Below are 25,941 nucleotides of genomic sequence, written 5' to 3'. Positions count from 1 at the left end.
TTCAGGCAGCTGGGCACACTGCAAAGTCGAGCCATGGTCGATTGCTGGTGGGTGTGATCGTCGCAAGCAGGTTCGCAAGCGGGGCGTGGAAGCAATGCCACGAAAGTCGCCAGGCGAAGGAGATTAGCAACTAGGGCGTGCGAGATCTTCCTGCCCTCATCCTCATGGCGCCGTGCAATTCGCTCCCGCTCCCGCTCCCCGAGGGCAAGCCCATTTTCTTAGCGATCTACACCGCTGTCGTTGCTGGAATCGTCTTCTCTACCCTTGTCATACTCTCCTCCCTCTCCGGCGATGGGGGGAACGGAAAGCCGTTCTACTTCTTCGGCACCTGGCTCTTTCCTTCTGCGTCGTCTGCGCCACTCTCATCCCTTCCTCCGCTTTCGCCTCCGTCAGGTAGTTTGTAAAATCACTTATATTTCTTGTTATTTATAAGTTTGTAACAGTTAAAATTTCAACAGAATGAGATAGAACCTGTGCTATTGTGTTCTGCAGTACAAAAATCTTTTTGGCTTCATATGTCGTTCATGAGTTTTTACAGTTTTTTTTTTTATTTTTTATGTTAAAGTCTTGGATAGATCTTAATCTTACAGTTACTAGAACGCCAAAGCAACAAATTGAGCCTCCTAACATGTTCACAAGAGCTATCTGGGATCTGCCACTTGATACTAAAATGCCGGACTTGAAGATGTTTCAGCTAACTAAGGATATGGTGAAGCATCGTGCAAAAGATAACATTATTATTGTTACATTTGGAAATCATGCATTCATGGATTTTATTGTGAATTGGGTCAGACACTTGACAGATCTAGATATCACTAACCTTCTTGTTGGTGAGTTATCTACCTTATAAAATTTCTAGTATGTTGTTGATAATAATTTTATAATTATTGACTTTGTCTTTTCTGAACAGGTGCTATGGACATCAAACTACTGCGTTCTCTTTATTGGAAAGGCATTCCTGTTTTTGACATGGGTAGTAAAATGGCAACAATTGATGTTGGCTGGGGTTCCCCTACATTCCATAAAATGGGAAGGGAAAAAGTGTTGTTGATAAATGCTCTCCTACCTTTTGGCTATGAGATACTAATGTGTGATACAGATATGGTTTGGTTAAAGGTATCTGTTTTACCATTTGTAATTTTTAACTTGCTAGGGTTTGGATGTAGCATGTTTGCAGAATTATGAAACTAGCATAAGTAAATCATGGATTGATATTTGAACTATTCATCTCCCCAATGATACGTGTCAGATGTTCAATATCCCTATTGTTCATGTGTAAGATCTTTTAGAAATAGCTGTCAAAGACACTTGAATGCACACTCTTTATGGATATTTGCACACAAGTTTGAGTGACATTAACCAATACATTAGACAAATTACATCACCAGAAAGTGGCCAGTAGTCGCTCTAAAAGATAAAAAAAGAGTCTGGTCCATCTTACTTTAGCTGAAAACTTAGTAACCTCCCCTTTTGATCTTTTGTACAAATGTGACAATAGAACTAGAAATTTAAATGTGGTTAGGAAATTGGTATAAGATATGTGAAATACTGCAGAAGCTTCTTCTTCCTGGATTTTTTACTGAGGTAAATGAAGGAGAGGCACCTGAAAACTGTGCTCTTCTCTCCTCTCCTTTCCAAAGGTAAATACAACCTAACTTAGTTAAATGTATATTTAATCAATTTTATCATGAGACAGTAATCTGATGATGTTATGCGATGTTCTATGCTTATATACTGGTTGTCTCATTTTTGTATTAATCTGTACCTCCCATTTCAAGCCCTGATATAATCTCATTTTTGTATTAATCTCATTTCAAGCCTTCATATGGCTTCTTATACACATATTAGGTACTGCCCCTATTCTACCCTTGTACCAATCATGACATTCTTGGAACATAACTTCTCTTTTGTTTCTGTTGATAAGAAACTTTTAAATTTGTGGTTGTTGTTCATTGAAGGATTTTTTTTTTGTTTTCTTCTCCCATTATAAACATTGTAGTAATTCTCTTTCTTCTTGGAACAGAATCCACTTCCATATATTGCTCGTTTTCCTGAAGCTGATATCTTAACATCAAGTGATCAAATTGTACCAACAGTTACTGATGATAGTTTGGAAGTCTGGCAGGAAGGTATGTTCTTCTAATATCAAACTAAATTCTAATTATACCGTCATGGACAAAACCATGCTTTGACAACAAATGAGATGCTGATATACAGTGGCAAAGATAGGACTCTAACTTGATGGGGCCACAAATATAATTATGTCTGGTTCTATAATATTTTTTCACTATATATGTATATAAATATATAAACAAACTGCTATTTATAATGAAAATCTAACTTTTAAAAAGATTATGTCCAACTAACATTGAATAGGTTAATTAAGCAATAAAATTCAAGGCTACTGCTATGTAAGATGAAAATCTTAACTTTTGAAAAGGTCATATTAAAATAAACTTGGAACAAGCTGAATAGAGTGTTCAGTTGAAAAGAAAGCCATTGTACCAATTGGGCATTACCTAGATCAACTTATGCTGATATGCAAACCTCGATATTTATTATTTAATTTATTCTTTAAGTCTGCTCATTTATTACTACTCTTTGTCCACATATTTTCAATTTTGTCGGAGATGACCTCAACCATGACGTGCCTATCTGCATTTAAAGTTTATGATCCCAGTAGCAAATCAACATATGTAGATACAACTTGATAGTTTTTTTTAATATATTTTTTATTATTTTAATTTTAGATGTACAATTTTAAGATTTTATTCAGCTGGCTCAAGAAATGAGATAAAATGAATCTATATGACAACCATTTCACAATTGCATTAGTTTAGTGGGAAGTCAATTGCAGTTGTGAAAATGTGTTTTAAAAATTTTGTTGTATATGTTTTCTAGATGTTAATAAGAAAGGTCCCCTTACGATTGTAAACTGTCATTCTGATGTCAAATTCTAACAAGAGAACTCTATAGTAACCAGAAAAAGTTTGGTCTGATATATACAAGGACATGACGCCACATTGTGATTGGATAATCAAACAAGCATTTATTTTGGTGTGATGCAAAGTGCATGGTAACAAGATGGCAGGAGGTCAGGTTTTCTTGGTGATATTCATGTTCATAATTGCTTCTCTAACCTGATTTCATTATCCGGTAATCAAATTTGGGGTGGATAGGGAAGTAATTACCCTAGTTGGGTTCTTCAACCCAGTTTAGGGTTGAGGTTTGTGAAACTGGCATTTGCTTGCAACATAGCTGCCCTTGAATCAGGATGGTAGCAGATTTTGAAGTGCTTTTGAATATTCTTTGCTTGTTTATTAGATATTATGTCAGCTTTTGTGTTAGTGAAATTTGGGCGTTGTTTAGGTCAAAATTGTGTGAGTCCAACCAATTGGCATTCATTTGTTGTGCAATACATTATTTAGCATGGAACAAGATGTGAACACAATTTTTAAGTCATAATTTAACTTTTATAGTTCCGGAATTATTTATCTAAAAGTCACCTCTCTTACATTGGTAGTAACTGGGGCCTTTAATGTTGGAATTTTCCATTGGCGTCCTACTGTCCCTGCAAAAAAGCTAGCAAAAGACTGGAAAGATTTGCTTTTAAATGATGAAAAGATATGGGACCAGGCCGGCTTTAATGATCTTGTTCACAAAGTTTTAGGTCCATCTGTTGAAGGATCAAACGGACTGGTTTATGCTTTTGATGGGTCCCTAAAGCTGGGTATACTACCAGCCAGTATTTTCTGCAGTGGCCACACATACTTTGTCCAGGTAACTCATTGATGCTTATTCAAATTTGGCATTATATGTTATGCTGCGAATTTACATAATAACAATCTTTTCCTTTGCAACAATTCTTTCAAATGTATTAGTAGGCTCTTCACCAACAGCTTAGATTAGAGCCATATGCAGTGCACACCACCTTCCAGTATGCTGGTACTGAAGGAAAGCGCCATAGATTGCGGGAGGCTATGCTTTTCTATGACCAACCTGCATACTATGATTCTGCAGGTATTCCTTTTTCCTGTATAACAGGATTCTTCTTCTTCATTCTTTGTTAGATGTTCCATCTCAACTGCTCTTAAGCATTTGTTTTTGACTTTTACTGCACCAACTAAAAAGTGTTGTGCACTGATAGTTGAGTGCCAACCTAAAATCATGTTGTGCACAACCAAGTCTTTTGGAAAACAAATAATTTCTGAAGTATTTGAAAGTAGGGTACTTCTTAAGCGACTATGCTGCTAATGCTTTTTAGAAGGAAGAACTTGCATATCGTATCCAAATTTCTTGTCTATGCTTATTTTTTAGTTGGTAAATATATAAATGTAAGATAAATATCTAGGTATTTCAAATGTAACTACATATACTTTTTGTCAACTTTTTAACACAAATCTTGGTTCAATTTTAGCATGCCATCAGCTGGTTAAATACACTGTTGTTTTTTTTATATGGGCATGCCAAATGCTAAGTTAACCTAATTGGACGGATTACTGATGTAAAATTCTTGTCCTTCTGCATTTCTGATGAAGTGATGCTATCAGTGTCCCAGTTAGCAATTGAAACAAATAATACCACATGGATTACAGGAGTTATTTCAAATGTTTATGTATTAATTTTTTTCACTAATTTTTAAATCTGTTTTAGTTGTGGGTTACTGTTAACCTGAAGTGAGGAAGCTATTATCACATGTCAAGTACGCCTATTTGAATATCTCACATGGATATTAATTGAAAAACGTTGGAATCATGTTGTGTGGAATGCAACAATAACTGTGGCAGTCAATGTACTGAAATGCCATGCATCTTATATATCATCAATATCAAAGTTTAAAGTTTTATTCTGATCCAAGGTATCTGTCCTTGGTTGGAATGAGATGTGCTGGTACTGAAGCAAGAAGAACTATGGATGCAAAAAGAAAGAACTATGGCTGGAGGAGGGGATGCTTATTGTGAGGAAACGTCGATAGAGCTAGCAGAAGGAGATTCCCTTGCTGGGTCTCAATGCGGTTAAGGAAGAGAATTTCATCAGATCTGGAGATGCTCATAAGTTTAGAGGAGCTGCTCCATCATTGTCAATTAGTTGGCAGTGTTAATAAGAAAGAAGAATCAGCCTTGTGTCTTGACGAACTACGAGATGCTACGGTGAAGAAAATGACTTTTGCAAAAAGGGCATGTGTGAAGATAACTTGCTTAAACAACTGGAGACAATGTCATGCATGATTTGAAATCTTAAAGGAAATGTCTCGAGTCAGTGAAACGGTCGAAACATAAAGCAAGAAGAACTATGGAAGCATGTGGCTGGAGGAGGGGATGCTCCGATAAATTATTGAAAAGGAAGAGAATTTCATCGGATCTGGAGATGCTCAAAATATTACTTGGCATAGGAAATGTCTTTTATGTTGTTGTGTCAATTATGTCAATGATATTGTTTCATGCCAACACTCGATGACTCTTGGGATGTCTTTTATGTTGTTGTGTCTACAATACAACTCCTTGGTGCCATGCCTCCTCATATATTAGTTGGCTAGTGGAACAATATGGTTTAGCTATTTCAGTCTGCAAGGAATGGGTTTTTAACTGTGGTTGATATATCCAACATCATCATCAAAATTTTCTAGTTGAATAAGTGACATGGTATTTGTATATGTCAGTGGAGGAATGGTGTGTTTTGACTATGTCGACGGCTACCAAGCAGCACTGAAATCATGGTGTTATCTTGGTCATTCAGTTGTGTGGTATATGGAACTTGGCTAACCCAGCAGTTTGACCATTTTACCTTGAATGTCTTGTATCTTTAAATCAATATATCAACTCAATCAAGGGAGACTGCTACTCTATGTAATGGAGTCTTTTGGTTAGTTTAATATTTTTTTATCATCTATAAGACTGATAGGATATCGGCAGTGATTTGAGTGAATCTTTATTTGTTTACATTCATTATCCTTTGATTTTCTGGGTTTTGCAGGAGGTTTCTTATCATTTAACCCAGGTCTTCCTAAGACTTTGTTGCTGAATGGTCCTCATACCCTGCATTCTCACTTCTCGCTCATGAATTACCAGGTAAAATCTCAATTCTAAATTATGATGATCAGTGTAGGTTCTTGTCTATTTGATGTTTCAAAGTGATCAAGTAGACCAGTGAATCTTCTGTATTATTTCAGATGAAGCTGATAAGGACTGCATTTGCTGTTGCCTCTTTATTGAATAGAACACTGGTGAGGTTTCACACCATCAATAGAAATGAATTTGTACCTAAAGATTTTACACGTATATACACAATATCTGCTGTTGAAGGAGATTTTCTTTCAAATTTTCTGTTAATTTAGAATCTGGGATCTCAAAAAATAAGCAAGTTGTAGTGGCTAGATAGGCAAAATACAAGGTTATGACCTTTGCCACATATGAGCTTGTTTTATTTAAACTGTTATTAAGTTAGGTTTTGGTCCTGATGAATCAATAAATATAAAATATGATTTGTAGTCGTCAAGTTGTCATGCTCATTACTTCCAATCTAGTCTTCTGAGGAGGGCATAAAACAAATAGTTAGATTATCATTTTCCTATAGCGAAGATTTCATTTTTCTTAGTTCCAAAGACGAGTTAGTGTGATGTCCCAAAATTCAGGATATTTATAACAAGATGGGGCTTTATGATATTTAAACTAGCTTGAGATGGAGTGCTGAGGGCCTGTTTACAATATATTAAGTATACACGAGTTTTTTGTGAATTTGCATTATATTATTTTTATATAGGTAGTGGAGGATTGCAGGGCATTGATGGGAATTTTCGCCATAATAATATATGTATATTTTTGTTATATTAAGATTAATTATAATTTGTTATAACTATTAAATTTAACATAATTATACAGATTAGTCTGACTTATAGTCCTTGTCTATGTCTAGGTAATGCCTCCATTATGGTGCAGGTTTGACAGAATATGGTTTGGACATCCTGGAATTCTTGAAGGCACACTGACCAGGCAACCTTTTCTTTGCCCTATGGACCACTTGTTTGAGGTATTTATATGCTATTTTTGTTCATAAACATGAAAACATAATATTTTTTTTTCAGCCACTTTTTAAGTTTGGTTGATCAAAATTGCCTGAGATAGATGAGGTCTTGGCAAAAGATATTTTGGTTGACCTAAGTTCAAAAACATAAAATTAGTGATTTTATAAAAGTCGCAGTACCTTAGTCTTAATCTTTTTAATTAAGACTACACTGTTTATGCCTTTCGTACCCTCTACTAATTTTCACTCAGTGAGAAGTGTATGTGTTCCTCTCTGCAGATCAATGTCATGCTCGATGACCTTTCCGAAGCAGAATTTGGTCCACAAATAGACTTCAGGGAGTATTCGTTCCTGCAGAATCCTTTAGTGCCCAAACATGTAATGTTTGATCCATCAAGATCTATCAATAAGAAGTTAATTAACAATTTATATATTTCTTAAACAGACATATATTTCCTTCAAGTTGAATGAACATTTTTTTTGCTCGACTAATTCAGGTGAAGGAGTCAGTTCTTGATGTTCAACTGTGCGATCCTCATTCCAGTGGATGCAATATTTCAAACAAATCAACAAACCATGGATTCATACGGTTTCCAAGGAACAGCACTGAGCAAATGGTACAGATTTTTTCACTTTGATTTTTTAGTTCCAAGGCATGACACAATTAATGGTACAAAAATCAAATGGTTTTCTTGCAGTATATGCAAACATTCTCCCAATACAAGGATGTAAAAGTTTTGCGCTTTTCCTCCATAGTGGACGCCTTCCAAGGGTTCAGTAGCACTGTAAGCTAGCTCACAAACATTTTCACTCGTTATTTAACATTTCTTTTCATTTTTATTTGCGATATTATTATAATGCTGTGAGTTTCCTCAGGAAAGGGAAGCAAAATTCAGAAATCGCGTGAAGCGATACGTGGGGTTATGGTGCTGCGTGGAGAATCGCAGCCCTGGTCACATATATTATGACATGTACTGGAACGAAAAACCTGGATGGACACCAGAACCACCTCAAACTAGAAATGATGATCATCCACCATGGCAAACCGATTGACCTATTTATAAAATGGATGGATTCACAACTTTTTAGTTGGACATCTTTATTGACGTGTAAATTTGTGGGATAAAATCTATTACTTATATAAATTTAAACTCTTAAAATTAATGAATGCTGCTACAGATTGAACCGTCGAGTTGGATGGGCGGAGATAAAACAGGGCATTGAAACAAGCACAGTGCTTCTCTGCTTTCGTTTGTTGGCTTGTGTCACATGCGATGCGTCTCGGAGCGCTCGCACCAGTGCTCGCCCTGTTCCTTTGCGGTGCAGGTGCTGGCGCTGGCGTACCTTTGGGATTTCGAGAGCGTAGCGGTCTCTACGTCTCAATTAAATAAAATTTGGTCGATTTGAGGACAGACAAAAGAGAAACCTCAAAGTTTTGGCTTAATTCTGAGAGGATAATCAGAATATAAAAGGAAAATTTTTAAAATGATTCAGTAAAAAACGAAAAGGCATTTTTGGCCCATAATTGACCTTTAACGGCCCAATATCATCGCATAACCGAAAAGGTTGTCGACCACATCAAACGGTCACCTGCGCCGCTTTTGTCGTTTCGACCGACGGTCCAGACCGACCCAGCGCTGGCTCGCCGGCCGAATTCCCGGACCGGCTTTTTACAAACCACGAGGTCCCGAAAGTGGGCCAGGCCCTGGCGTCTGGGGAGCCGCGTCGTCGCAATTTAAAATGGGAAGTAGAGCCGTAGGCCCTTAAAACAAGGAGAGGAAGCGTCAGATCCATCCAACTCCACGCCAATCAATGCAACAAATTAAATAAAATAAAATAAAATTATTGACAGATAAATCACGGCTTAGCGTCAGCCGTCAGATGCCAAATGGGTCAGATCAACAGAACAGGAGCACGAGTTCTGACACGAAACAGTGCAGCCGTTTGGCGGGATTTAAAATAAAAGGGACAGCAGCAGCCCGCAGGGCTCAACGGCTACGACCTCGAACATGGCGGGAGGGAGGCCACGTGCGGAGCACGTGCCAGTCAATTTGACCATGACGACAACTAATTTGACGGGACGAGCGAAATGGAGAAAAGGAGGAAAAAAAATAAAAACCAGGAATTGAGAAAAAAAATGGGGGGGAAATGACGAAAAAGGAAAACAAGATTCAGTCAGGCGGGAGAAGGCTGGGAGGTGGGGTCGGCGGAGGAAGCGAGGTCGGGGCCGACGCGGCAGCCCTCGAGCATGAAGACGATGTCGGCCATCGACGGCCGGTCGAGCGGGTCGGGGGCGGTGCAGAGCAGGCCTACCTTGACGCCCAGAAGGAACTCTTCCCACTCCGACGACTCCGGGTCCAGCTCCAACAGACCTGGTTCGAGGAGCTCCGCCACCTGGCCCCGCTGCAGCTGCCGCTTCACCCACTTCACGATGTCCTCCTCTTCTTCGCCCGCGAAGGTCCCCGGCCGTCTTCCCGTCAGAAGCTCCAGCAGCACGATGCCGAAGCTGTACACGTCCCCCTCTCGCGTCGCCTGTCCCGCCGCGGCGGCGTCGGGAGCGACGTACCCCAGGGAGCCCACTGGCGTCGCGGACGTGGACGCGGCTGCCGCCGCGGCCGCTGCTCCTGCAGTCACCACGATCGGCTCCAGGCCGAAATCAGAGAGGTGGGGCTCGAAATCGGCGTCGAAGAGGATGTTCTGCGGCTTTACGTCCCCGTGGATTACCCCGGAGGCGTGGAGGAAGGCAAGGCCGCGGGCAACGCCGAGGGCAATGAGATGGCGCATCGGCCAGTTGAGAACGTGGCCGTCCTGGTGGGACGCCTCCTGCAGCAAAGTGGCAAGGTTGCCGTTGGGCATGTAATCGTAGACTAGCAATCGAACATCCGGTGGGGGTCCGGCGTAGTAACCGCGAAGCACAGTGAGGTTCCGGTGCTTCACCTTCCCCAGCGACTCTGCCTCCTTGCGGAACGCCGCCTCCTCAATCACGATGGCGCCATCTGCGGACGTCGATGGCAGGCGCAGGATGGACAGCACAGTTCCATCGTTGTAGCACGCCTTGAACAGCAGTCCATGGCGACCGCGACTCAGGACATTTTCTTCGTCGAACTGACGCGTAGCCTCCACGGTATCGGCGTAAGTGTTCCTGTTGTTGAACATCACCAGCTTCGCCCCGCCGTTGGTCTCTCCCCCGCTTTCTTGGCTCGATCCGCTGCCTCTCCCAGGGCTCCGTTTCTTTACCCCGCTCCGGCTATCTAAGAAACGCCTCCGCCACCGCAGCAGAGTGTAAGCGAAGCAGCAGCACAACAAGACAAGAATGAAGGCCGCCGCCGCCGCGAGGCCGATCACTAGGATGAGATAGCTCTTCTTGCTTCTCCGGCACGACTTCTCCAATGGCTGGCCGCAGAGTTCTGGGTTCCCGGCAAATAATGACGGGTCGCTGAAACGGGCACTGAGCACCTCTGGGATCTCTCCGCTGAGGTTATTATCCGACACATTGAAGTACACCAAGCCGGAGATACGTGCGAGTGCCGAGGGAAGGAAGCTAGAGAACTCGTTGTCAGAGAGGTCGAGCTCCTGGAGCTTGGAAAGATTCGAGATCGAGTCGGGAATGCCGCCTGAGAGATGGTTACCGTCCAATTTGAGGCTCACCAAAGCGGAGCAATTGGATAGCTCCGGCGGGATATCACCGGAGAGATTGTTCTGACCGAGGTCGAGGTCCGTGAGCACGGGGAGACGGGAGAAGTCCTTAGGAATGGATCCGGACAAATGGTTGGAACGAATCTGGAGCACAGTAAGATTGGAGCAGTTGGCGAGCTCAGCTGGAATCTCGCCGGTGATGTTGTTGTAGGAGAGCGACAGAACTTTAAGCAACTGGAGGTAGCCGTAGGTCGTCGGGATTGTACCAGAGAAAGCATTGCCTGTAAGGTTGAGAGCCTGCAAGCTCCATAGGCTGCTGAAACCCTCCGGAACTTGGCCGGAAAATGAGTTCTCTGCAAGCGATATCACCTGAAGGCTGGGCAGTCCGAAGAGCTCAGGTGGAAGATCGCCGGAAAGGTTCTGACCGCTGAGGTCAAGTGACCTAAGGTTTAGAAGCCTACCGATGTTCGCTGGAATGGTGCCAGAGAGGCCGTTTTTGCTCAGATTTAGCACCTGCAGGCCAACGAGCTCCCCGATCGAGGGCAGAATCTCGCCAGAGATGCCATTGCCAGCGAGGTCGAGCGTAGTGAGGTTGGTGAGCCGCGTCAGTTCCTGCGGGAGAACGCCGGAAATGTGGTTTGAATGGAGGGATAATGTCTCCAGTTTCGAGAGGTTGAGCAGATTCAGCGGAATCGGACCAGAGAAGAAGTTGTCGCCGATGTATAGATCCCTCAGGCGGCTGAGGCTCCCAAGAGAATCCGGTATGTGGCCGGAGAACCTGTTCTTCTCAAGATCAAGAACTTGTATTGCACCACACAAGCCAATCTCCCTGGGAAGTGTACCGGTCATGGAGTTCCGTCCCAACCGGAGCTCCTGCAGCGACGCGAGCCTTCCGATACCCGGCGGAAGGGAGCCGGTGAGAGCATTGCCCGTGAGATCCAAGACAGTTAGCCCAGAGGCATTGGTAAGCCACGCGGGGAATGCCCCGGCGAGCTCGTTCTCCTTGACATCCAGAACCTGTAGGGAAGCAGAGAGGCGCTGGTCCGGCGGCGGGATGGCCAGTTCTGTGAACTCATTGAGGCCGAGCTGCACGATCCGGAGGGAGGAGCTACCAGTGAGGGTGGAATTGTAGAAGATGGAGGCCGGAACTGCGCCGGAGAGGTGATTCCGAGCGAGAGCCAGCACTTGAAGGTTGGGCATCTCCGCGATGGCTGAAGGCACGATGCCCCGGAGGTTGTTCCCCTGTATGCTTAGATGAATGAGGGAGGAGCAGTTGGCGAGCACAGCCGGGAGGGTGCCTTCGAGATGGTTGCCATCGAGGTAGAGGAACGAAAGCGCGGGGAGACGGCCAAGGTCTCCGGGGATGATGCCGCGGAGGCGGTTATAGGAGAGGTCGAAGAACTGGAGTTGCGTGGCGGCGGAAGAGAGGTTAGCCGGGACAGGGCCGGAGAACGCATTAGAGGAGAGGTCGAGGTAGCGGATACCCGGAGGAAGCGCGGCGGGGACAGAGCCAATGAGGAGGTTACCGGCAAAGCTGAGGACTTGGACGGAGGAGAGGTTGGAGAGTGGGAGAGTACGGATGGGACCGGAGAGGGCATTGGACTGGAGGAAGAGGGAGCGGAGGTGCCCAAGGGAGGCCAATGCCGGCGGAATAGACCCGTAGAACTGGTTCGACCGGAGGCTTAGACGCTGCAGGAGCCGGAGGTCCGCAAGGCGAGGAGAGATGAGTCCGGAGAGGCGAAGCCGAGGGAGGCGGAGCTCGACGACCCGGGCCGCGTTCGGAGCGCACGCGACGCCTCGCCAGTCGCAAGGTGCGGAAACAGACGCCTCGTCCCAGCCGTCGAGCGCGCCGAGGGGGTCGCGGAGCGCCAGCCTGAACGCCGTAAGCGCGTCGATCTCCGCCTGCGTTTCCTGGCTGCGCCCCGCCGCCGGCGGCGGCGGCGACGGCGGCGGGGCGGCGGAAACAAGTAGGGGAAACAGCAGCAGAAGCGGGAAGAAGTGCATTGTGGCAGGGGCCGAGGGAGGAAGACGAACGAAGCAACGCAACGAGCGTTCCTCTCCTTTTTGACTGCTTTCTTTCTTTCCGCTCTCGTTTTGAAAAGCAGGCAGAGAGGGGGAGGAGCATGATGCGGCGGCTCCTTATCCTCGCTGGGGGCGAGAGAATCAAGTAAATGAATATCAGATTAATTTAACCGTTGGTAGATGCCGCTTTATCTCTCTGTTTATCGAGCTAGACGAGCTTGGCTTGGCAGAGAAACAGAAAGAGAGAGAGAGAGGTTCGCCATCATTCCTGCCACTCGTTTTCACTTTACCTCCTCGGTTCGGGGCCAAGCCAAGTACTGTGGCGTGGGGGCAACCAACTGTGCTGAGATCGCATTCATGGCCTGGGCATCTCTGATCCGATTCCGATGGGTGGAAGGAAGGGGTAAAAAGGCATAATTGTAGCGTATGTTTGTGTGCCCACCACCATCGCATTGTCATTTATGGCTCGTGGGCTGAGCCGGATCGGGCACGGAGTCGAACGAACGAACGAACAGATGGTAAGCTTTGTTTAACCTCTGGATTGACTGAAGATTGCATGTGGATTCGAATAAATGCAAATTATTGCGTGGCCAATTTGACTGGTGCGAGTACAGCCAAAACCTTTAGCCACGATCAATTGGTCGTGGCGAGTAGAATGATCGCGCAGCGAGCCGCTGCTTTGTTGGTGCGGAATTTTGAAGATCATAAACGCAACATAAAGCCAGTTCACGCAGCAGGCATTTTGCTGTATGGTCTCGGCTTCATGCGCAAGGCAATGCTCCATTTAAAATAATTAAGTTATCATTTTCGATACCGAGATCTCTGAATTTAATAAGAAAAGGATGAGATGGAGTTTTAAGGTCGGAAAACATGGGGGCCTGTTCCTCAAGAATTCAAGGAAGATTTCTGCTGCCAGCAAACATTTTGATCTTGATCCCCTTCACTTCACTTCACTTATTTGTTCCTTTTCGGTAGCAGTCCCATTATTGTCATAAAGCCCCTAAATATACTATCTTTGATGGTCATGTCCGTTCTCCACTCCTGTCCGGCTTGCCTTTCATGATCACTTGAAGCAGAAGAAGAGGAGCATCCGCTGTCATGATGGTCTGGTCTGGTCTTCAGTGGCTTTCCGCCGTGCTTAGTAGCCTGCATTAAATATGCCAGAAGGCCTTCCTGCACTCTTGTCTGCTTCATTTTGTGCATTAGGCCAGCGTCACCGAAAAGAAATACACGCCACTACTGCACTAAGACATCGGCAGAGTTTCTAACGGGCCCTGCACGATGTTCACAGAGACCACTCAGTTGAGCCAAGAGGCCCAATGATTCTCATGAGCCATTTTCTAACTGCTTGTCACTGAAACACATAGTTCGTATGTATATCTAGTTGACTTATCCATTTTCTAATTGACTTATTACATGATTATGTGAGCTTCTATTTGATAATGGTGTTCCTATGTGATGAATCATCGAACACCTGACTTTTATATTGACGGAGTCGAATAGAGTCCACAAGTAGCTAGAGAAGATGGATGCCTTCAAAGAGAAGAAGAAGGGTTAGAATGAAGGTCAGGAATGTCCTGACTCAGTAACTTTAACGCCCAAATTAATCCCTCATCCATCGGAGATGGAGATGGAGATGGAGATGGAGATGGAGGAGAAGAACAGTAAATGCATAATAGGGAATATGTGCATGTGAGTGTGTGTGCGTATCTAGATCTGTGGGAAGCGAAGTTACGTTCTTTTATAGAGTCACATGTGGAGATATCACATCGAAGGTAAAGAAAATATCCTATCGTGGTAAAGGAGGATCTCATCACTCATCTTTAGTATGATAAAAGATCATATTGTATTGAATGTGGTAGGTGATATGTCATTGAATAATTTACCATTCCACATGTCACTCAGATGACTATGAGTAAGAGAAGTAGGAATGGGGGGTGGAGCTACTTGGGTAGGAGTGCGGACTCGACAAGACCGAACTGATTGAGCAGTCGACTTCCGTTTGGAGGACCAAGAAGTCGATCAGGCATCGAGTTGGTCGGGCACAAAGCTAGTTGGGCACAGAGTCGAGTGTGGAGCCAGTTGGGCACGGAATCGAGTGCGGAGGCAGTCAGGGGTGGAGCTAGTCGGGCATGGAGTCGAGCGCGAAGCCAATTGGATACGGAATTAGGCGTGGAGCTAATTAGGCACGGAGTCGAGCACGGAGCCAATTGGACACAAAATCAGGTGTGGAGCAGTTAGGCGTGGAGCTAGTCAGGCACGAAATCGAGTGCGGAGTCAATTGAACACAGAATCAAGCGTGGGGCAGTCAAGCGTGGAGTTAGTCAGGCAACGAATCAATTGGGTCATCTGACGGGTTATCTGCACTTGAATTTAATATTGACTTTTTGACCAAAATATATCAACCCATAACAAATGAATACTTAGTCAACTCAGTCTAATTTCAGTTGACTAAACTGTTTAATCTCATAAGTTAACTAACAGTAACTGTCTTTTTCTCACTTCTATTGTGACTTTAGTTCTCTATCTAGTTAGTTGGTTGAACTCTCTTCAATTGACTGTCCTAATCAACTCTCAAATAGGAAGCAACAGTTCGCATTTTACTATCTAGTCAACTAAGATAGAATTAGTTGATTAAAATCACATTTAATCAACTCTACTCTAAACAAATTGACTAGATCTTCAACTCTAATTTTGAAACATCAAAGTCTACCTACTTAATTGCTAATTGATTGTTATGTCCGTAATTTCAATTTTGAAACAGTAATGCTCGAACTATTATAATCTACTGTATCAAGAGTCATTACATTTTTTTTAAATTTATCTAATAGATAAATAAAAGAAAAAATCATCCACTTCTAAAACTAATTAAATTATAGACCCAAATACTTGAATTAATAAAACTAATCCAATATGACTGACCAATTATCATCTCAATTTAGTATCTTTTTTTTTTAAAAAAAACTCAATTCCTTCCTAACTTCTGAATTCTTTATTAATAGTACGTGTGTTATCTACATTTTATTTATTTATTTGAAAATAGAGCTCGCCTTGATTCCTGGTGTCTTTCGGCGGCAATCACGTGATGGGCAAATCCGGAAAGGTACCCCGCACAAAAAACCTACCCCGCAACTCAACCACAGTTAGCGTAACCCCACTCCAACGTTCCTCCTCTACCCTCTTCTTTTCGCCATCCCGCATCTCTTTTCTTTACGCACTCTCACTCGCTCACACCGTCACCGACACTACTGCCAGTCCAGCGCGCCGATGATCTCCTCGGCGAACCCGGCAATGGCCGGCACCGTGGCGACGAAGAAGTTCGTCGCTCTCCCCTACGCCCTCTTGCTGCTCGCCTCGACGACGGCTGTCTGCACCGCCCATAACATCACCGCTATCCTCGAAGGACATCCGGAGTACTCGCAATACAACAGCTACCTGACGCAGACGAAGGTGTGCGACGAGATCAACGCCCACGAGACGGCCACCTGCCTCGTTCTTGACAACGCCGCCATGTCCACACTCGTCGCCAAGCGCCCTCTCGCCGCCATCAAGAACGCGCTCCGCCTCCTCACACTGCTGGACTACTTCGACCCCGTCAAGCTCCACGCCCTCCCCAGCGGTTCCACCCTCTCCACCACCCTCCTACAGACCACCGGCAACGAGGCTGGCAACCTTGGCGCCGTCAACGTCACCAACCTCCGGGGCGGCCGCGTCGGCTTCGCCTCCACCTCCCCTGGTTCCAAGTTCGACTGCACCTACACCAAGTCCATCCAGCAGATCCCCTACAATCTGTCGGTTCTCGCCGTCTCCGCTCCCATCCTCTTCCCGGGCCTGCTCGACGCGCCCACTGCCGCCTCCTCCAACCTCACCGCCCTGCTCGAGAAGGCCGGTTGCAAGAACTTCGCGAGGCTGCTGGCCACCTCCGGCGTGCTTAAGATTTTCCAGGACGCCATGAGCAAGGGCCTCACTCTCTTCGCGCCCAACGACGACGCGTTCAAAGCGCCCGGAGCGCCGGATCTGAACTCCCTCAGCAGCGCGGAGTTGGTGACGCTCCTTCAGTACCACGCGCTCCCGAGCTACACCCCCAAGGCGTCGCTCAAGTCCGTCGCCGGCCGTCTCACCACCCTCGCGTCAAGCGCCGCCGGAAAGTACGATCTCTCCGTCGTCTCTCGCGGCGACGACGTGTCACTGGACACCGGGGTCGACTCTTCACGCATCGCCAACACGGTTCTCGACGACACCCCGGTCTGCATCCTCACGGTCGACAACATTCTCCTTCCCAGCGAGCTCTTCAGCGCGGCACCCTCCCCGGCTCCCACCCCATCAGCCACCCCTGTCGAGGCGCCAACCCTTGCACCTGCCCCGTCGGCTAAAGCCCCTTCGACGAAGTCACACAAGAAGAAGCATCATTCCCCTCCGGCGCCCCCAACGTCGTCACCGGAGTTAGCGCCATCGGACGCGCCTTCAGCGGCTGCAGACAAGGCGGAGATTAAAGCATCGTCCTCGTCGACGATGCAGATCTGGACACTGGCTACCGTCGCTGCAGTGGTCTGGGCTACCTCCGCCGCCATGGCTTCTCTTCCATGATAGGATTGCTGCATCAGCGCATGCTCTCTTCTCTTCTTTTAGTTGATCTGATTTTCAGCCTGGGATCGTTATGCTGGTCGTGCTAGCTCTCAAACGAGACTCTTCGTTTGGAGCTTTACTTTGAGCCATGGATGTGTGTTCTTTCTTTCTTTCTTTCTTTCTTTTTCCCCCATTTTTGTTTTGCTTCCGGGATCATTTGTGTTCACTTGTGTGTAGTGAAAAAGAACAGATCTCTTCTTGGTTCTGTTTTCTTCAATGCAATACTCGATGGTTTTGAGTTGGCGGAGGAGAGAGAGAGCACGAGGGTTTGCAGCATTGCAAGGCCACCGCTGCTGTACTGAGAATGTCTTTGGCTCCCGTTTGCCTTTGCTGTGGTGGGTGTGTATTCATGGCTGCTTGTCCTTGTCTGTATGTTTTTTGGCGTTGTCAATATCCGCGGAAAAGTGGAGCCACGGCACAGAGAGCGTGGCTCAAGTCATGAACGGGCGAAATAAAAAGTTGCTTGTTTCTCAAAGAAAAATAAAAACCCATCGTCACAAACCACGCAGTGGCTCAAGTCATTTGCTTGCTTATTTATAATGAAGGTTGAACAGGTACCTCCCTCCTTAGAACATCTTTCCTATTCCATCTTGGCGCCGAGTGGATTCGTCTATTTCCATCTTCCGCCAATCTGTTACGAGAGACGTCATTTCCTCGACTTTGTCATACAGACCAAGAAGACCGCCCGTGTGTATGAAGAGAACCTTCCGATTTGCCCACTTTGCTGGGTTTGAAGCCATGTCTTTGAGCATGCCATAGGCAGCTTTTCCACTAGAGAACACAACCGCCAACGGGTTAGATGCATAATCACAGAGCTATCACTGAAGGCCTAGCTCTACAATCAGTAGTTGAATCAGCAATTTAGGTCCTCAAATAGGATCTCAATAATTGAAACAAGATTTGTGTCTCTTCTAATAAATAACATGGAGAATGTATAGATAATGTTTCTTTTGCTTTTTTTTTAACCAGATCATCAGCTTCTTTCTCAGATTGTTCTAAAGGATTGTGGTGTGTTTCTCACCCATAAAGAACAGGAATTCAGGCTTAACAAGTTGCATTAGAATAGCATTGAGAGAGATCAAATCATGGTCAATAGTCGGGTTACACAATGTAAACTTGATTCTACCAACTACGGCATCTCCAAATTCCTGATAGGGGGATATATTATATTGCAAGAATCTGAAGGATATAATCAACATGGAATATGACGATCAATATGAAATGAATACAAAATCATGTGAAACATTGAATATATTTGTCTCATTGCACACATGACAAATACAGGGGGAGAGATCTAAGAGATAGCACTGCATCAATAATACTAACTGTCCATTTCTAGTACCTATGTTGAATATAAGATACTCTAACATTAACACTGAGTAGAACAATACAGGAGAGATTTACGAAATATCACTGCACCTATAATACTAACATTAACACTGGTAGGACGCTGAATCCCCTATGGATCATATGTAAACTAAAAACTCATAGATACTGATACGGACAACTAGATCAATATCCGTGTTGAATACTTGTAACAAGTTTGAGTAATATAGCATGCATGGTCGAGTGCCACCCATTAACTAAGATTCAGTTGCACATAAGCTTGCCTAAGTGAATGTATGGTCAATAGTGGGTATTTTGCCCAACAATGTTTACTCGATAAATCTACGTGACTAAAATTAAATTCCAGATAATATTAGCAATTGAAAAGAACAAAATATTCAGACAAAGCACCTATAGACTGGATCAAGAACAACTCCAGTAGTTGCTGCTATATCTTTAACAAATTTTAGCTCTTCTGCAGTGCTCATAGCATATCCTAAGCCCTTGGCCTGCAAAGAACAAACATAATTAGCTACAGAATTGCTATAGAATTTAATGTACCAAGAAAAGGAGATCAAATATCTCAACTGGATTAAAGTTAGTGATTCAATTTGTTCAGAAAGCAGAAACTGTGAAGTGACATGGTATAATTAGATTTAGCTTTCAATTGTTCAATACAAATGATTTTACATCTAGTCTCCACTCACTAGAAGACAATTATAGGACGAGTCAAACTAGTCAATTTCCTTATTGCAATGATGTCACGGAAGGTTTATTATGAGCCGAGGGGCCTGATCATTGAAAAGTGGGATGTCTCAAGAATCATTTGATCTCTATGGCCTTATGTCAAGCCTCTTCAATCAAGGTTAAACAACTTGACATGTCATTGGATTTTAGGCTTAAGTTCATTGATAAAGTAGTAAAAGTTAAGTTTGGGGCGGCAACACATGTGCAAGTCCGCAAATTTACTTTAGCATCCTATTACACTTATTTTAGGTTGATCCACATGACGTATTATTGGATTTTCAAGTGCATCATAATATACTTCTCTATCAACTTACGCTTTATTTCTACCCAGTTATTGATGGGCCCAACTATGATTGCAACATAGTTCTCTTGAACACTCTTAAGTGCTATTTTGTCAAATTGATGAGTTTGAGTTTTACAAATTGTAGTTGTTCAGTCTAGATTATAATTATATTGTACCAATCAAAATAGTCTTCTAGTTCAATGACCCAATTGAGGAATGCATTCGGCATTCGGTTCTAACTGACTATATAAGATGCACATAAGTTATGCACATAAATTATCCTAAAGAATATGTTGGGATAAGTTTTCAAATGTCATAATTATGGCTTACAACTATATAGTTTATCATGTTCATTCAGATTGATAGGTTAATCGTTCAATGTGGTTCATAAAGTCATAGCTTCAAGTTGCTATCAAGAGAATGAAAAGCATTGGATATTAATATTGAGATAATAAAAACAGTTCTGTAAGACACCATGTTGAGAAAGAGAAACATCAACAACATGAATTGTTGATCAAGAAACCTTAAACTCACATCCTGAATTTCAACTAAATCATGTACATCAGAACCAGCTCCAAGACCATCAATCAGACCTTGAACAAAGTTGTAGAAATAATTGGGATCGTCACATACAGAAAATGCATGAACCTGATTCACAAAGTGTGAATTTATCAGAAACATAAAAGCCAGTGAACCATTATTAAAAAAAAATTGAGATTTACAGATTAGGAGAACAAGGCATACTTTTGCCTTCAAGTTACTCAGTTTTGATCCCAGAGAAAGTCCAGCAATTGTTCCACCACTAAAAGGTTGGAAGTAAAAGTTGTATAACTTCAGCATAAAATCACATATCTAAGTACAAAAATATGCATTGTGATTATCCAAAAAATGTAACAGATAACAAAGTAAAATTTAACTGATAAATAGTAAACAAGACAGGCAGCCTATAACACTGCTAAATTTTCCCAACTGGGAAATATATGATTGCAGATATCCACACAATATGCAAATTGATATTAACTTAGACTACAAGCAATATAAATATGAATGCACAAAACCTTTAACTGCGCCTGGAAAGCAAGGTCATTATGAACAAACAAACCACGCAGAACAAAGATGAATAAAGCACATTGAACACAGAAACAACTCCAGGAACAAAAGGTGTATTGGCTTAAGGTACAAGCTGAGCAAACCTCGAAATAAGGCTGTTGATGTCAATTACATGTCATCATTTTACTAGTATGTTTCCACTGTGGTGGATAACACTGTCAGGTCCATGAAAAGAGTACGGCATCCAAAAAGCAGAAACATTAAAAAAAAAATCCAAGCAATGTTGCATAAATAATTATAATCTGTCACAAGGCAAGAAAAACACCTGCCACATGCAACAACAATGTCATCAAATTGAGGTACGCCACAATTGCTTTGAATTTGCCGCTCAATCTCACTTATTGCTTCAATATAGCCCCTAATTATTTGTCAGCTGTCAGTGATCAATTCTCAAAGCAATTTAGAAATATCTTGAGCAATTAAATAAATCAAGCAAAAAAGTTGGAACAATTTCTCACTAAATACTGTCTATAAAGGCGGAGTGACTGCAAATGCAAGGTGTACTGTGACTCCTAATTTCTCATAAATGTAGAAACCTAATTAAGCTATAGTTAGTGCTGCTGAAGAAATAAACAGCAATCAAGTCGACACGAATTGTTTGAATACATAGAATAGCCACAGACAATGTATTTAGGAAAAGCAAGGTTTCAACTTTCAAATATAATTTGGAATTGGAATAATGGAACAATAGCTACAAATACTGTCAAGGGCTGATGTTAATATGCATCCTTTTGTATTCACATTTTCCCTTTTTGATTTCCTTTAAGATGTCAAGTGGTAAAAGTTCACATCACCAGTTATGTTGGTAATGTACCAATCTAAAACTGATTTTGAAGTGGTTTCGATCAAGTTAGTTGACATGACCATTTTTAAAGGAAGTGAACTATACTAAACTGAAATTGATAAAACAAGGAGGGTAGGATCTCTTTTATAAACCAAACACTAGCCTAGCATTCTAAGAACTCATGCACATAAACTAAGTTTAAAGTTTAAAAAGAATAAAATTAAAGACTGCCATGATCTAGTTTATTCTATTGACCAATTTATTTTAAAATGATCCATTATTATTTGCATCAAGAGACCAACTCAATTAACAAGTCATATTCATGAAATTATTGTTGTAGACCTTTTATATTTGTGGTAGAATGAAACACAATACTAACCTAACTGGACCACATCCTTTTGCTTATAGTCATACCAGAAATATCCATTACAATATTACACTATTGTTAATTTGTGTCAAATAACGAACAAAAATTCAATATACAAAAAAATAATAAATAATGCTATTTTTAACTTCACCCACACAAACTTTCGATTTGGCAGATATGATGTTTCAGATGAGTTATTATCTTCACAATGATTATCCTTCGTCTCACTAATTAACAGTAAAAAATGTTAAAAAGGTGACTATGACAGGTCAAAAAACCTATGCCTTCAGATGTTAAAAGTTCTCTCGCTTGCAGAGAGATACCACAGGTTCTAATAATAAGAAACAAAATTGAACTGTTTATTCCATGCTAGAACTCACCAAGTCCCCAAAGAGTTTGATCCACCAACAGGAATAACATATGGATTTCTCCCTTCCTTCATTAGCTTCTTCTTTAACAAGTCAGCAAGAGTCTAGGAAAGATCATTGTAGCATAATCAGTACATAAAAAAAAATAGATATTTTCATTTAAAGACTAGACTAGCAAGAAGGATAAGAACAATTAATTCATCCATGATAAATAATCTACACAAGTAGATCTCACGAGTTAATCAGCAATCTACATGTCAAACATGTCTTCATTAGTAAGTTGGAGTTCTAAGGGGAAAAGTTCATTTTTAGTTTGCCACACTCTACTCTGATAGAATAATAAAATTAAATCATATCCAACAATAAGGATCATTTGATACCTTTCAAATTAGCAAGAAAAACATAATTCTAAGATTGTGGTTACTCTGTTGCTTGGAATGTGTCAAGTTCGTGCAAAATCACCAACAAAATGGTGATTATAAGGTAAAAAGGATTGGTCAAAGTACTAGAGCTTCAGTAAAGTGTTTACGTTTACACTGTCATCAAGTGAGTATTTAATAATGATCATTTACAACCCATCAGGAGCTCGTGAAAACTTCACTTGAATAGGAAGAATTGCATGCAGAAGAGAACTAACCACACTGCCTATCTCAGCATATTCCTCCTTGGACACAAGATCAATATGAGCACCAACTAATCGTTCAACAAGGAGATTACCAACCAAGCCGGGGTCCTTCTCCACTAGAGCCTGCAAAGCTTAATTTTTGAGATCCATAGTCTCCTCTGGAAAACTAATTTAAACGCTTAAGAGAACTTACCTTGGAAGTGCGTAGTATGAGATAACAACCAAGATTTAGATATCTAGCAGCAACAGCAGTAGCACGACAGTGATTACTCTGGATCCCTCCAACCGTAATGACACAATCAGCTCCATTCTTGATGGCATCGGCCATCAAGAACTCCAGCTTCCTCACCTTGTTGCCGCTGAGTTGCATTCCTGAAAGATCATCACGCTGCAAGACCCAAACTTTCTGTCAGTATTACAAAACTAATGGCGCCCAGAAGGAAATCGATGATTGGTAACAAATGTTACCTTTATCCAGACTTCCACTCCATCAGACAAATGAGGGAGATTCCATCTGTGGATGGGAGTTGGAAGCTAAAGAAAACCAAACAATACCGGCTGAATTGCAACCTCATAAAAAGAAGGAAGGAAGATAATACGGGAATCATAGAAGGACGAAATGAAGTACGTGGCCGAGAGAAAATGTGTGGGAGGGGAGTGGTTGGAGATGCGATGCCCAAGAAGGAGGGTCGTAGCACCTCCTCGAGAGGAACCCGCCCATATGAACTGCAGACCTCGCGTCGCCACCATCCATCGAAGATCTGATCAAGGTGCTTCCTCTAGCAGGGGGGCGAGCGGCAGCGACGGTGGAGTCAGCGGAGGAGACGGCAGCGTACGGGCGGAGGGACGGCAGCAGGGAGAGTCGTGAGCTCATCTCCTCGCTGATATCCTTCGGCGTAACTTTATTTTATTGATTCTCTCACTTTAGGGCCCGGCCCGTTTACCTGCCGGCAGGGAATCGGGAAACGGGAATTGGGAAACGGGAAACGGGAGAGTGAACAAAGATGATCCGGTACATTTTATTTTTTAAAATTATCTTTTACTTTTATTGCTATTGTTTATAACACTTTCAATACAATAATTATTATACAATTATAATAATTATGATTTTATAACAGTTATAATTTAATTGCACAATTATATAACCGTAATTTTTATAATATAATATTAATTAGTATTAATCAAAACTAAAAATATCAATTATAATTGTGTAATAGTATCAAAAGTAAAGATAATTTTAGAGAAAATGTATTGATGAGATGTTCTTTAATAATAAATAAAAAAATATGTCATTTTGGCTATTCTAATAAAAAAAATGCCCTTTTAATTTTTTTGGTTTTTTGTTTTTGTCTATTTTCCTCTCTCTCATAGTTTATTGTTTTTTAAATACTCATGAATTTTTATCTTTATAGTTTAACTTTTTTTTCTCAAAAACTAAAAATACATCCTTAGTTATTATTTTTTTGAAAATAATATTAAAAAATAAAATAAACTCTATTATTTTTTATTCTAAAAATAATTTTATTTCAATATTATTATATCAACTATACAATAGCTACTATTACAATGTGTTAATATATATATTTAATTTAACTTTTTAACAAACACATAAAATACTTTTATATTAATTTATTAAAAATTATTTAAATTTAATTAAAAATCACTTTAGATAGTCAAAATTATTACACTGTTATATTTAACAATTGTAAAATATTTTTGATCATTTAAAAATAATTATAATTAAATTTAAGTAGTTTTGGCTAAATTAATAAAATAATAATAATAAATATTTTATGCATAATATTTTTGATAACTACTCCTGAATAAAAAATATATCAAGATGATGTTTATAGACCTTTTAATTCTAGTTTTAGGGAGCCAAAAAAGTCAACTATCTAAATGATGTTATTCTAATTTTTTTAGGTGCAAGAAAATAATTTTTAAAACACACTTGCACTTCACTTAATAATATCGGTTCCAAACTAATCAATGTGGAGCGCCTTTTGATAAAACAAACTATCAAGGTGTATCATGGTAAAAAACCAAAAGAAAAAAAAATGAATTGGAAACCTGACAAATTCAGTGTGCATATTGTTCAGGCTAAATATCGTGGATGATCAAACCATCAATCAACGAATTATCCGATGCAAATGATCCTTAGACTAGGCGCGAAGGAGAGGTTGGACTGCAGAACTAAGCCGGGACCGGACCTGAAACACTCTTGAAGAAAAAGGTTAGACTGGCGTCGAAAAATCTCGACAAATCACTCCGACGCTCAAGTTAAGGTTCCAGTGAGGATGTAGAGAATGAACAACAAATAGTAGTAAAAGTTTCAGAAATCGAACTTCGAACATGATAGTGAGTTGATCTTTTATAACCTGTATTGGGGTTCTTTTTGTAGGGTAGGACGACATCCGCTTTTTCGCATGTGGTCGCCTGCCATAAAAGGAAACTCCTCTCTTTTTCTTTTTCCTTGGGTTGTATATGTAGGAAAAAGGAACCATAGAGACTTTTCCTATGGGGTAGGGTGATGTCTTCTTCTTCGTATATAGCCGCCTGCTACAGAAGGCAACTTCCTTCCATTCCCCTTCTATTTTGTCTGCATATGTAGGGAAACGACATTGGAGGAGATCAATTTTGGCATCGGCATCTCCCTTTTGGAGTTATGTGCAGAGCTAAGAGGCTAGTGGGAGACCACGTCTGACGACCTGATACACCCCTGTACAGTGATGCAGAAGAGAGGGTATCAGAGGGAACCAAACCTGTGTTACCTGCAGACAGGTCCTACTTTGGGTAGTGGCGCACAAGGCTAGTGTGTCATAGGCTCAACACCAAGACTAGGGGTGAGCCTAAGCGAGGCGGAGTGGCTGAGATAGTGGACTTGCTGAGATGGGGTGGTCGAGATGAGGGTACCCGAGACGAGACTGGCCAAGACAGAGTGGGTCGAGAGTAAGGTAGTCGCTACCCGAGACGAGGCTGGCTGAAATAGAGTGGATCGAGAGTAAGATAGTCGCTGCCCGAGACGAG

The 25,941-nt window shown here is 42.1% G+C and overlaps 4 protein-coding genes across 5 annotated transcripts; 2 read left to right on the top strand and 2 right to left on the bottom strand.

The window, feature by feature from the left end:
* Positions 1-8,170, top strand: LOC141839189 (arabinosyltransferase XEG113). Of its 2 annotated transcripts, none has more exons than XM_074726881.1 (13): positions 1-393; positions 576-830; positions 911-1,116; positions 2,024-2,129; positions 3,524-3,780; positions 3,885-4,020; positions 5,974-6,068; positions 6,170-6,223; positions 6,913-7,026; positions 7,300-7,398; positions 7,518-7,637; positions 7,719-7,805; positions 7,897-8,170. In XM_074726881.1, the coding sequence occupies exons 1-13, from the start codon at positions 165-167 to the stop codon at positions 8,071-8,073; spliced, it is 1,935 nt and encodes a 644-aa protein (XP_074582982.1). In that variant the 5' UTR covers positions 1-164; the 3' UTR covers positions 8,074-8,170. The 2 variants fall into 2 exon arrangements, with proteins under 2 accessions (XP_074582982.1, XP_074582983.1); XM_074726882.1 differs by having other exon boundaries at positions 591-830; positions 7,897-8,169.
* Positions 8,171-9,110: 940 nt separating this feature from the next.
* LOC141841994 (uncharacterized) lies at positions 9,111-12,660 on the bottom strand. The gene has a single exon (XM_074730207.1). The coding sequence runs from the start codon at positions 12,658-12,660 to the stop codon at positions 9,196-9,198; it is 3,465 nt and encodes a 1,154-aa protein (XP_074586308.1). The 3' UTR covers positions 9,111-9,195.
* A 3,257-nt stretch (positions 12,661-15,917) lies between these two features.
* Positions 15,918-17,265, top strand: LOC141839081 (fasciclin-like arabinogalactan protein 10). The gene has a single exon (XM_074726740.1). It carries the CDS (start codon positions 15,946-15,948, stop codon positions 17,263-17,265), a length of 1,320 nt encoding a protein of 439 aa, XP_074582841.1. The 5' UTR covers positions 15,918-15,945.
* Positions 17,266-17,753: 488 nt separating this feature from the next.
* LOC141839082 (D-cysteine desulfhydrase 1, mitochondrial) lies at positions 17,754-23,799 on the bottom strand. Its single transcript, XM_074726741.1, has 10 exons — positions 23,543-23,799; positions 23,383-23,448; positions 23,108-23,302; positions 22,927-23,037; positions 22,302-22,393; positions 21,036-21,128; positions 20,405-20,462; positions 20,195-20,308; positions 19,042-19,139; positions 17,754-18,075 (listed from the first exon to the last, which is right to left on the bottom strand). The coding sequence occupies exons 1-10, from the start codon at positions 23,786-23,788 to the stop codon at positions 17,871-17,873; spliced, it is 1,278 nt and encodes a 425-aa protein (XP_074582842.1). The 5' UTR covers positions 23,789-23,799; the 3' UTR covers positions 17,754-17,870.
* Between the last annotated feature and the right edge of the window lie 2,142 nt (positions 23,800-25,941).

This window comes from Curcuma longa, chromosome 11 (assembly GCF_044706935.1).
Source record: "Curcuma longa cultivar G26 ecotype Majalengka, Jawa Barat chromosome 11, ITB_CL_G26_1.1, whole genome shotgun sequence".
Lineage (NCBI taxonomy): Eukaryota > Viridiplantae > Streptophyta > Magnoliopsida > Zingiberales > Zingiberaceae > Curcuma > Curcuma longa.
The sequence above is the reverse complement of the archived record's forward strand: the minus strand, read 5'-3'. Positions and strand labels throughout refer to the sequence as shown.